This window comes from Petaurus breviceps, unplaced genomic scaffold (assembly GCF_028583685.1).
Source record: "Petaurus breviceps papuanus isolate PSGF00001 unplaced genomic scaffold, PetGlider_PUasm1.0 156, whole genome shotgun sequence".
Taxonomy (NCBI): domain Eukaryota; kingdom Metazoa; phylum Chordata; class Mammalia; order Diprotodontia; family Petauridae; genus Petaurus; species Petaurus breviceps.
Genome location: NW_027185720.1, coordinates 9,690,117 through 9,703,520, shown reverse-complemented (window position 1 = coordinate 9,703,520; position 13,404 = coordinate 9,690,117). Strand labels below are relative to the sequence as shown.

At 41.2% G+C, this 13,404-nt stretch overlaps 1 protein-coding gene across 1 annotated transcript in view; it reads left to right on the top strand.

Moving 5' to 3' along the window:
- LOC138156619 (xylosyl- and glucuronyltransferase LARGE1-like) overlaps positions 1-12,965 on the top strand; it is a 314,361-nt gene extending 301,396 nt beyond the window's left edge. Inside the window, exon 5 of the mRNA XM_069082027.1 lies at positions 12,385-12,965. Coding sequence (XP_068938128.1) covers positions 12,385-12,538 — 154 coding nt within the window. The 3' untranslated portion in view covers positions 12,539-12,965. The remainder of the gene's footprint in view (positions 1-12,384) is intronic.
- Positions 12,966-13,404: the final 439 nt, after the last annotated feature.

Genomic DNA, 13,404 nt, shown 5'->3' with positions numbered 1-13,404 from the left:
ACACACACACACACACACACACACACACACACACACACACACACACACCACAAACACAGTCCTTTACAAAGCTTTATTGGTGAAGATTTTAGGTTCAAATTCTATGAGCAGTATTATGTTTTCTATGCACTGGGAGTGTAAAAGTGAAAAATAAAAAAATCAGCTAACTTTCTCAAATGGCTGTGTAGTGAGCTCCCCATCCCTGGAGTCATTCAAGGTTCAGCAAAAACTTGTCAGGAGTGTTGTAGAGGGATTCTTGCTCCAGGTAGTGTGTTAGACAAAGTGACCTTGAGTCCCTTCCAGCTCTATGATTGTAGATCAAGGTGATCCTGTGGGTGAAAGAGGGAAGCCAGTAGAATTTGAAACTCTTCTTCTACAGGCAGCCAGGCTATAACTAGTAGAACTACTTTTCAGGCATGTTTTAAAGATTAGCTAATATGTGACTATAAAATATTTTGCCAAGTGAAATACCTTCCTGATGCAAAATAATAATATAACATTATCTGTGCAAGATGCCTCTTTGGGGTCTATTTGCTAATTATGGTCATTACATTTACTTTCAGACAAGGTTTTCCCCAAATCTTCAGTCAAGACCTGCTTTGTTGTCTTAAATCATTTTCATTTCTTGAAGATGCCTGGATGCAATAGCCATAGAGAATTTTAAAAGAAAAGGGTGAATTTGCTTTGAAAGTCAATTTGCGGACTAGAGCATGCAAAGGAAACCCAGAATCCAAATGATTGCTTGTGTTTCCTCTTCCTCCCTGACCTATGGCAACCAGTTCTTTGTAGTGAAAATTGAATGCTCTAGTCCAGACTTCTCATGTTAGCCAGGGCAAAGGGATTCCCAGAGAGGGGAAATAGTTGAACCAAGGTCATGCAGGGAACAGGTAGCCATAAGTAAGTATATATTAAGGACCTGCTATGAAGTGGTACCTGCCTTCCAAGTGGTTATGTTCTGTTGGACAGAGAGAACATGGCCATAGGCAGGTCTATACAAAAATACTTCAAAATAATTTGGGGTTTTTGTTTGTTTTTTAGAGGAAGGCACTAGTATTTGGGGGAAATTGGGAAAGGTTCTGTGGAGAAAGTGGTACTTGAGCTGAGTTCTGAAAGCAAAAAAGAATTGTAAGGGGCATAGATGAGGAGGCAGGGAGTTCGAGGTTGGGGGCCAGCCGGTGCAATGCAGAGTCAAGATATTTGACTCCAAATCTACTCCCTTATCTTCTGTACCCTAGTGATTTCTCCCCATGAGGAGGATTACATTGACAGGGCAGGAATATGGGGAAAACATTGTATTTGGAGTTAAACTGAATGAAAATCCTACCTGCCACTTATATGATCAATCCCTTCCTATCTCTTCCACTTGTTTTCCTCCTGGGGAGGTGGGTGATTAGATGCCTGCCCAGGGGAGGTCTCTTCTATTTCTGTCTTTAAACTGAAATAAAATTACCTCCAATCAACAGCAGTGAAATTCATTTACAGACTCATCTGACCTAATGTGGCTCCAGGTATCAAAATAGGAGACTACCATCCAGTCTGTTGATATGCTTCCCTGGTGGGGAAAAATGGGGTTTTACAGGTTTTTGTTGTAGTTGTTTTGTCCTTTCAGTCATGTCTAACTCTTCATGGCCCAATGTGGGGTTTTCTTGGCAAAGATACTGGAGTGATTTGTCATTTCCCTCCCCAGCTCATTTTACAGATGAGGAAACTGAAGCAAACAGGGTTAAGTGACTTATCCAAGTTCACACAGGTAGCAAGTGTCTGATGCCAGATTTGAACTCAGGTCCTCCTGATTCTGGACTGGGCACCCAGTCCACTGCACCACCTACTTCGTAAAGCAAAATGAAAACAAAGAAGATCTCATGGTAGGATGGAAAGTACAAAGACCTGGATTTAAATTCCACCTCTTCTACTTCTCTGGGACTCAGTTTCCTCATTTGTAAAATGAGGGTGCTCTGGCCTAAGTCTGAGATCCTGTGTCCTCTATGGCCCCATCCATCTTGTTTGTATCCATTCAACTCCTTGGGAGGAAGATGAGCCAGCAGACAAAGCGTTAACGCTTCTGTGAGGAAGTGCTCTGATCACATGTACGTTGGCACTGTTCTCAGAAATGAATGCGAACACTACTCCCTTCCAGCTCCCTATTAGAAAATGGCTATTGATTGATTAGCTGATTGATTGATTTGGGACATCAGGTCATTGATCCTTGTCAAGGCTAGTTCCCCAGTCACTGTAAAATAAGGAGTCATTTGTGTGGACAGAAGATGTGTGTGTGCATGCATGCACAACCTTCATCTCCCTTCCCCTGAATCTAACTCAACAAAATTGAAACTTGGCTTCCCTGAGCACTGGTGCAGTCCCTGGCTGTAAATGTGTGTGGTTTTGATTCCCGAGTGTCAAGTAAAGGCAGACAATTTGAGAAAGGAAGATTGGAGGTCAGGAAGGCAGCACTAGGTGCAGCACATTCTTGGAGTCAGAGGACAGTGTGGTTTAGTGGAAGGAATGAAGGACTAAGTCACTAGGGGTCTGGGTTCTAATCCAATCCAATTCAACTCAATTCACCAGGCAGTTGTTAAATATCTCCTGTGATCTAGGAGATGGGCAGAGAAACAGTCCAAACCCTGAAAGAGTTTGTCCAGTACTTGGTGTGTGGTGGATGGAAAAGTGGGAGCAGAAGCTGAGAAAGAGGAATTCTTTCCTAGGGCTGGGCTGTCCTGCCAGGGGAGGGAGTGCAAATTGACCAAATCTGCCCGCCCCTGAGGCTGCTTCCTAGCCATAAGGGATATCTGGTCATGTCCTAGCCAATAGGGTACCTCCCCTTCCTCTTTCCACCTCATGCTTCATGTCCCACCTTCTGCTGAAGCCTTTCCTGATCCCCATCTGTCTCCTTCTTCCCCAAATTACCTTGCTATTTAATTGATGTAGATTATGTATTGGCCTATTTATGAGTTTTCTCAGCCTTCCTTGCCTCTGGGCCTCAGTTTCCTCACCTGTAAAATAGAGGAAGTGGGCTAGATGGCCTCGACTGTTCCTTCCATCCTTAGCTCTATGATCTCATGGGACTAAGAAAATCACATCACCTCCCCTCTCCCATCTTAGAGTGGAAGTTTCTTGAGGGCAAATCCTGCTTAATTTTTATCTTTGGAATGTTCTTGTAATTATTCAAAGCTTTGGTACTGGCCTTGGAGCCAAGAAGACCTGAGTTCCAATCCTGCTTCAGACATGTACCAGCTGAGTTAACCTTAAAGCACCATATATTAAATGTTAGCTATTATTATAAACATTGTTATGACCTGAGTTTGAATCTCACTTGTGGTTCCTGCTGTCTGTGAAACCTTGGGTAAAACCTCTCTGGGCCTCAGTTTTCTCATTGGCAAAACACCCCCTGCAGTCCCTTTTAGCTCCAAATTTATGACTCTAAGCAAGCAGGCCTCAGTTTCCTCATCTGTAAAATGTTGTAAGTTGGGTCGGATGACCTCTGAGTTTCTCTCCCCCTCTGTCTACGATCCTCTGTTCCCAACCACATCCTTCTCTTTTTGGCCCAGAGAGAGGGTGTGTTGGTGAGAACTCTTATTTAAATTCACCTGAGCCCCCTGCCTTCTTCCATGGTGCTCTGTGCTCAAATAGCATAGAGTATAATGAATTTCCTTGATATTCATGTGGATGCCACATGCATTTTTTTAAAATCAGATTTCCATTGTCATTTCATAATTAAAGGATGCTTCAGCTGGAGTGTTACCATATATTTTAATACAAAAGCAGGCCCCAGATTGCCTCAGACAATCTGTGGCAAATTTCTGAGGGGGAAAAATATATGTCATGGTGGTTTAATCATCTCTGCTGGCATGCATTAGCATATTTGTTCCAGTCTTACCTTGGTGCTGGAGAGCTGGGAAGGAGGGGAAGGAGGGGGGAATTTGGTCACTAGTGCTGAAGTCAGCTCCAGCTCCTGGCTCCTTGTCCCTGGTGGAAACTGGAAACTCCTGCCCATGAGGTAGCGGAAGTCCCCAGCTCTCAGGGGACCACTTTGGGACCTCTTGGGACATCTTTGACCCCAGTCTGGGGTCCCCATTGGACCTTCAGGGAAAAACAAAAGTGGCTTCATCTAATTCAGGACTTCTTAACTTGGAGGTCCCCCAACTTGTTTCTTGAATCTTTTGATAACTGTATCTCAATATCATTTGTTTACTTTGTAATTTGAGGTGTCTTGTTTTAGGCATTTGAGAATATGATTGTGAGAGGGGCTTCATCAGACCTTCTGAGGTATCCAGGACACACACGCGCGCGCGCGTGCACACACACACACATACACACACACACGCAATTAAGAGCCATTAATTTTAGGTGATATGGATCGTTATTTCCATCTGTTAAGATAGCACATCTAGGATCCTGTGTATCTCTAGAATGAACCCCTGACTGAGAAAAAAACGAAACAGAGCAAGTGAGGAACTGAACTTGCAGCTGTCTGATCACAGAGAGCTGGGGCTGGGATTAAATCCTCCTAAGAACAAGGAATGTCAGAGCTAGGCAGGTCTTTAGAACAGGGAATGTCAGAGCTGGAGTAGAGAGGGGGGAAAACCTTAGAAGAGGGAATATCAGAGCTGGCTGGCCTGAAAGATCAAACAATAGGCCAACTAATTTTACATATGTGGAAACTGAGGCAGGTTTTGGAAGTGATTTGGTCAAGGTCATACAGTTAGAGACTCATCACAGTATCACCACAGCTTCATAGTTTGGAAAGGTGGAAGGACTTTGGGGAATTGCCTAGGCCAGTCCCCTCAATTTTACATAAAAGGAAACCAGGATCCCGAGATAGTAAATAACTGATCTCAATTGAAACAGCTCATATCGAAGCTGGAATTTCTGGGCCAGGGTCCTACTGGCCCACACTCTACCACCGCATCTCTCTGCTCATCTCCAAAATGTATGGATTGGCCTGGCTGATCCCTTCCTCTCAGACTTCTTTATCTATGGGTACAATGAGACTTGACTGAAGTCCTTCTTACTAAGAATCAGCTTCAGTGAAATGTTCTTCTTAAATATGGTCGAGGCCACAGTCAAGTGGGAGTTTCTGAGGGTGGAAAATGAGTAAAGACTCTTTTCTTTTAGCATCTGTTTCTTAGAAGGAAAGGCATGAGAATAATTGCTAGTTAGTAATTTTTTTTTAAAGAATCCATTACTGTGCTCAGAGTATTTCAAGGGTGACCTAGATTCAGACTGATCCAGTGGAAAAAGCTCCAGATGGGAATCGGATGCCTGGGGTGAGCCTCAGATCTATGTGTTACTTACTCCTCTGGTCAAGTGTGGCTTTAGGACAGTCAATCCATCTCTTTTGGCCTCAGTTTCCCCATCTGCAAAAGGAATGAGTTTTACTTAATGACCCCCTAAGGTACCTTCCATCTCTAAAATAGTGAATGAATATATTTTGAATGCACCTACTGTGTGCAGGTCACTGGGCATATAAATACAAAAGCAAAGATAGGACCTGAGCTCATGAAGCTCACATTCTAATGGTATCAATAACAGGTAGTGGGGTGTGGAGATCAGGGAAGGCTATTTGGGGTTGAAAAGTTATAAGAATGGTGGTTGTTCAGTCATTTTCAGTCTTGTCCAAGTCTTTGTGATTGAGGTTTTCTTGGTGGAGATACTGGAGTGGTTTGTCATTTCCTTTCCCAGCTCATTTTACAGATGACGAAACTAAAGCAAAGTTAAGTGACTTGCCCAGGGTCATACAGTTATCAAATGATTTGAATTCAGGAAGATGAGTCTTCCTGACTCCAGGTTCAGCACTCTATGCACTATGGTACCACTGAGCTATCAGGAATGGTAATTGGAGCCAGTGGGGTGTAAATTGTCACAACCACCATGGTAGAATTCATGGGATTATGGTTCCAGAACTAGAAATGGGGAGGAGGGGGTACAAGTGAAGTGACAAGGTACCTGCTGAGATGTCCATTCTTTAGTGAATGACCCCTGGAGGCTCTCATTGACCAAACCAGCAGTGGCCCGACTGGGAGCTCCAGCGATGATCCCCTAATGTTCTCTGGGACTCAATTCCCTCTTTTATAAAATGAAGGGACTGGGTTCCATGATCTCAAAAAAGCCCCTGCCATTTTTGAATCCTGTTGACTGTTGTGTGCCAAATACTGGGATAGAAATAAAAAAGGGCAGACAATCCCTGTCCTCATGGAACTTGCATTCTAATGAGGGAGTGCTGGAAATTCACTACCTGTATCAAAAAAGGAGAATCCTTTGCAAATACTAAAACATTACAGAAAGGCAAGTTGTTCTCAGCACTTAGCACAGGGCCCATCGCCTAACAGGAGCTCAATAATTACCTGTTGATTGATGGATGGATTCAAAAAATAAACCAAGGGTTGGTTTTCTGATTCAGTCTTAGTGAATTTGCTCCCATAAGTGCTTGTTTTTCTTATTCAAGATTATAATAGTCAGTAGGAAAGGCAGTAAGTCACCTCTCCTGCCTCTAACACAGCAGACTCCTCCTTGCTCTAAGACCTTTCATTTATCTGGTGCTTTTCAATTTTCAGATCTTTACCTCCATTAGCTTTTTACAATTTTCATGACATCTTTTCAAGTCAGACCAGAGGGGGATTGTTATCCCCATTTTATGGATGGGGAAATGCATTAAAAAAACTGACAAGATTCTCTTGGTCCCCCAGTTTCTGCTTTCAAAAAACTTTTTATTAGGTCCCTACTGCAGGCCAGGATCCATGCTAGGACCCTAAGATACAGAGACAAACACAAGATATTTCCTGTCTTCAAGAAGTTTATATTCTAGTGGGAGATTGAAAACATGTGCCCAAGATAAATAAACAAATGAGTGAATGAATAAAAAAATAAACAAATGGAGTAATTACAGGTAATCCAAGGTCAGGATGAATCAATGTGTGGAATCAGGAGTTCATGAAAGCATTCACCATCATTATCATCATCTTCACTTTATTTCTTTGTATCTCCAGCTCTTAGCACAGTGCGGGGAGCATAGTAGCCATTTAATAAATGCTTATTAATCTGTTAAATGATAACTCCAGTTTCTGTGATGCTTTAGTATTTACAAATCATTTTCCTTTTTTGATCCCAACACATTCCCCTATTGAAATGTAAGTTTCTTGAGGGCAGAGATTGTCTCCCTTTTTGTCCCGGTTGTTTGGAGCAGCTAAGTGGCAAAATGAACTCATCTTTCTGAGTTCAAATCTGGTCTCAGACACATACTAGCTGCATAACCCTGGGTGAGTCACTTCACCCTGTTTGCCTCAGTTTTCCTATCTGTAAAATGAGCTGAAGAAGGAAATGGCAAACCACTCCAGTGTCTTTGCCAAGAAAACCCTAAGTGGGGTCACAAAGAGCCAGGCATGACTGATTAAATAACACCACCAACAACTTAGGTGCATAATATTTTAAATTATTTTTTCATTTTTGAGTGAGGATACTGAGGATCAAAATAGGAAATGGCTTGCCCGTGTTCATATAGCATGTATTATGGCAGAGTTGGAGCTCCTACCTCTGGCATCTGACCCCAAAGGCAGTGTTTGCCCCATGACAGTACAAAATAGCATGGGGCATCTAACATCATATGCTGTGTCTGGAGTATAGGGGGCATGGAGGGGAATGGTGTGCCTGGAGGCCAGAGCAGTATCTTGTCTAGAACATTGCCATTGAGGAAATTTCATTTTTTATTGTTACTGCTTTTTTGTTTGTTTCTGTCTAGAAGAAGGTTCCCTTGCACATGGGGAAGAAGAATTGGACAGGTGTAAAAAGAATGCCTAGGACAGGAGACAGAGTCAGAGTAGGAAGGCCAGTTCACAGGATGCAGGAGAGCTATGAGTCATAGATTTAGACATGCTTAGTCCAACCCTCTCATTTTAAAGGTGAAGAGGCTGCGTCATGAATCAGATTTGCTTAAGGTGATACAGATGGCACTTGACAGATACAGGATTCAAACCCAGGCTCTCTAATTTCTACTCTGGGCTTCCTCCTGCTCTGCCTGGAGGCCTTACAGAATGTAAGTCAGCTATGAAAAGGTAGGGCAGCATGGTTAGATAGCAACCATGGAGGATCTGTCAGAATCAACAGCTATGGATGACCCTTCGCAGTTGGCATTTGGGCTTAATCTTTGATGAATGGAAAAGGGAGCTTGTTCTATAAAGTCTGTCAGAAGCCTCAAACTTCTGTGTCTAGTATTTTAGTCATAAGACTTGGAAGGAGAAGGGACCTGAGAAATCTTCCAGTTTAATTTCATTTTTCAGAGCAGAACTGATAGGTATATAAGTAGGTAGGTAGGTATGGAGATGATTATTAGATAGAAAGACAGACAGACAGACAGATGGATAGATAGATAGATAGATAGATAGATAGATAGATAGATAGATAGATAGAGCATTTATTAAGTATTGACTATATGCCAGAAACTCTGCCAAGTACTGGAAATATAAATACAGAGCAAAAAAATAAATAAAAATGAAAAGATGGCCCATACCCTCAGTGATATTCTAATTCCTTCCAATAAAGGAAGACATCGAAAAGAAAAATGGAAGGGGTGGGGATGAAAATGGGTCAGTGGGACATGGTGGAAAAATCTGGAGCCAGGAGAGAAGTGAGTATCAAAGGTCTGGGAACATCCTTAAACGATAGTTCAGGATACCGATCGAAGGAGGGAGTCACAAGACTGGAGACATCTCGCAAGATGAGCGAGCTACTAGGCCAGAGATGGAAAAGTCCAGAGAGCCAAGAGCAGAGCTGAGAGTAGTGAATTCTAGAGTGTTTCAGTGTTCTCCCCGAGGTTATGTAGCAGAGTGACATGATGCGTTGCATGGGGCATTGGCCTTAGACTCAGGAAGACCCGAATTTAAGTCCCACTTCTGTTTATTAAGGTAATGATGATGGGCAAGTCACGTAAGGTATCTGAGCTTTAGGCCACTTTCCAATCCCATAAATTCTGGAAGGCTTATAATGAGCATTTGTTAAAGAGGGTCATATATGAATTTAACAAAAGAATAAAAAAAAATTAAAGAGGGAGGGAGAGATGGGGGAAGGGGAAAGAAATGAAGTAAGGAAGGAGAAAGGGAAGAAGGAAGGAATGAAGAAATTAATTTTTACTATGTATCAAGCACTGTGCTAATAACTGAGGATATTTTAATGAGATATTCCCCATTCTCAAAGACTTTGCATTCTAATTTTAGGGACCAGGATGCTGGGGATGGTGGGGAGTGAAAGTCACAGCTCTTTGATGTGTAGTGGTAAATATCTGAAACCCAAACTCTCATTTTTCAAATACTCTATTTCTTCTACTATATCTCTCCATCTCTCATTTTTCTAAGTTTTGCAATAGACATCTCCTTAGGAGGTCCCAGTTCTTAGTTGCTATAAACATCTCGGTGTGTTCTCTCCCTTTAGTTTCACCCGGTGCTTGAAATTAAGCCTTCCCTCTGTTTTGGATGAAAAATGCTAGTTGACAAGTACACCCATTTACCTTTATAAATTCTACATAAATGAGACTGTATTATACCTCCCAGAGGACTGAAGGAAGGTACAGCTGATGCTAAAGGCTAAATAGACCATCTGTCTTCTCATTGGCTTTCACAAACACGGATCCCTCCCTGCTGGTGGGGAAGCCACCAGTGTATGGATAAATATGCCCTCACCACCCCTCCCTCCAAATCATCTCTAAATTCTACTGACAGCCCTCCTCCAGATTCCTTGGAAGGGAGCTCAATAAAGATCAGACGAGCTGCCTCCCTTCCTCAAAGTGGGGGTGATGTAGCTGCAGTGTGTTTGATGGCAACACACTTAGACTGGGGGCCAGTGGAGGAATTCCTTATGTCCATCTCATATGTCCTTATGTTCATCTGTTCTTTGCTCTGTGAATGAACAGTTATTTATCTCCTACTGTTTATAAGACATCTTTTCAATAATCCACTCAACTTTTTAACAAATACTTATTTAGCACCTACTGTTTGTAAAGTATTCATCATCCCTCCCTTCCTCCCTCTCTCCTTTCATTGATCCATTCATCCATCCCTTCAGCAAACATTTAATGAATATCTATTATTTGTTAAATGTCCAGCTATTTAAGAAGCACATGTTGAAAACCTACTATTTACAAGACGTGAATGCATCCATTCATTCAGCAAGTAATATTTGTTGAGCACCTACTATTTACAATACATCCATCCATCCATCAGTTTCTTTTTCAAAAGTCACCCATTTTAGAACCTATTGTTTATAAGGTATTTATCCACCCACCCATCCATGGATGAGCTCTTATTAAGTACTTACTGTTGGTAATAAATTCAGTCCTCCAGGATCTATTCTTTCAGTGCATTTATAGAGTACCTCTAGGGCATCTATCTATTCACCATCTATCCATCCGTCTATCACCCAACCAGTATTTATTGAATAACTGTTGTCTACAAGACATTTATCTATATGGCTAGCCATTCCTCAGCATGCTTTTATTAAGTACCTACCACATGCAAGACATTTACGCGTTCTTCTATTTTGTCTTCCAATTAACACTTGTTGAATACCTATTATTTATGGGACATTATCCATTTCTTCAATAAACACTTATTGAATACTTATATCATGCAAGATTTGCATTCATGCATAAGGCATGTATTAAGCATTAGTTGAATGAAGAGTACTGCTAGAAGCCTGAGAGGGATGTCAACTTTAGGTAAAATAGTTCTTGATGGAACCCACCATTTAATGTTGACAAGGAGTGAAAGTTATGGAAAGTATTTGAACAAGCTTGACTCATTTACTAAGAGTTTTTTATTTCCCTTTCAGAGAGACACAATCAGTGAAAAAACATGCAGAATGCATCCACCCATACATGCAACCAAAAAGGCATTAGATACAGGATCCCAAAAATAATGCATTGCATTATCCCAAGACTTTCCAAAGAGTATTCCTCACAACAACTCTCTATGAACAATCATTAGTCTTAATTATAATTAATTGTGTATAATATATGCATATATTATATAATTATGTCTTATATAATTAATTATAATTAGTGTTCCCCAATTTTTTTCCTTTGGAAGCAGAAATGAGAGCCACGAAAGTAAAATGGTTTGCACCTGGTCACACAGCTAATAAGTACAAGAGTAACAGCTAGAACTCAGGTCTGCTCATTGTTTGGTATCAGGTGACACATTTTAAGAACAGCATTGATAAACTGAATGAGTCTAAAAGACGACAACCAAGACAATGTGAGGACTAGAAACCATTAATAATGAGAATAATAAGAATGAGTGAAATTGAAACTAAGGATGTTTAGCCCCAAGAAGAGTAGACTCGGGACTTATGGCAGCTGTGTTCAAGTAGTTAAGGGCTGACGTGTAAATGAGGGATCACATGGCCTCTGGAGCTAGTGGCAGGTTCTAAGCATTGTTGAAAGGATGGTTTTGGCTTTATGTGAGGACATGTTTCCTAACAATCAGACATGTCCAAAAGGGAGATAATGTCTTGGTAGATAGTTAGTTCCCCATCACTGAAGACTTTCAATTGTAGATGACTACGATGGATACCAGTAGAGGTTGGGCAGGATAGCCTCTGAGGTTTCTTGTAACTCTGAGATTCCAAAATGTTTTTACTCTATGGGAAGGACTCTTTCCATTTCATCACTTAGAACCAGAGATATACCATAGTCCTCACCTGTCCACTATATGTTTCAGAAGACTCAGTTCCAGAGAGGCGATATAGTCAAAGGTTTATCTATTATCTCTTTTTACAGATGAGGAGACTGAGGCAAACAGAGATTAAGTGACTCCCCCAGTGTCACACGGCTAGTGTCAGAGATAAGATTCAAACTCAGGAATTGATGCCTCCAAGTCCAACACTCTATCCTCTGTGTAGTCAACCTGTGTGTTTTTCCCCATTGAGGTTTACTTTTATTTACCATCAATATAGACATTTGGAAAGAATAAACTGACTCAGGGTGGTATACAAACACTGGTATGTTATTCCTGGACCGTGGCTGATGGCTTTGGCTTTTGTTTTATTTTGTTTGTTTTTGTTGCGGTTTTTTTTTTTCGTAGAAGTTGTTTGTTTCAGGAAGTCAGTCAGTGCATTTATTAAGCAGCTACTCAGTGGACAACTCTTGGAAACAAACAAGCCAAAAAAAAAAAAAAACCGAAATCCTTTTCCTCCAGGAGCTTGTATTCTCCTGATATGGGTAGAAAACATGTACATGCACGAATTCAAAATATATACAGAAGAGGAAAGGAAAGAATTATAGAGGACCTACTATGTGCCAAGCACTGTGCTATTACAAATACTATCTCATTTGATAATAACAAAGCAAAGCTCCTAAGCTCTTCTGCTATTTCCTCCCCTCTTCCCCCTCCGCCCCAACAGACGGAACCCTCTCCACTTCCATCTCATCGCTGATGCCATTGCCAAGCAGATCCTGGCCACCCTCTTCCAGACATGGATGGTGCCTGCCGTACGAGTTGACTTCTATGATGCTGATGAACTAAAGGTAAAGGGCAGGGGTGGGAAAGCAACATGATGTGCCTTGGTGCTATATTCAATGAGCCTAGGTTCTTCATTAATTTTGCGGGACGGATGAGGTAAACTCAGCTGATCATTGAGAATGCCTAGCTGTCCAGTCAACATTTGGTCTTGGCTTAGTTAGAAATGCTTTTGCCCAACTACTCCTCTAATGATCTAGGGGTGTAGGGGTATTCCTGTAGTTTTTTTAAAGAAATTATTTAGTTTTAATATTCTTTTCTTTGTAATTTTTGGGCTCCAGATTCTCTTCCTCTCCCCTTCCCACCCCTCCCTCACTCACTTAGAAGGCAAGCAAAATATCAGTTACACAGGTGAAATCATCCAGAGCCTATTTCCTATTTGGCATATCACAGAAAAGAAAGAAAAATAACCAAAGTAAGAAAATTATACTTCAGTTTGCACTCAGAGTTCATGAGTTCTCTCTCTGGAGGCGGATAGCATTTTTTCATCAAGAGTCCTTTAGAATAGTCTTGGATGATTGTATCGATCAGAGTAACCACATCTTTCATAGTGGATCATTGTTACAGTATTTCTGTTACTATGCACAATAATCTACCATTTCTTCTCACTTTACTTTGAATCAGTTCATATAGGTATTGCCCAGGTTTTTTTTTTTTTTGCTATTTCTTCTGAAGCCACCATCCTTGTTATTTCTTATAGCACAATAGTATCCCATCACAGTGATATACCCCAACTTGGTCAGCCATTTCCCAATTGATGAACATCCTCTCAATTTCCAATTCTTTGCCACCACAGAAAGAATTGCTATATTTTTTGTACACATAGGTTGTTTTTTTTCCTTTTCCTTGACATCTTTGAATATAGACCTACTAGTGGCATTGCTGGGTCAAAGGATATGTACAG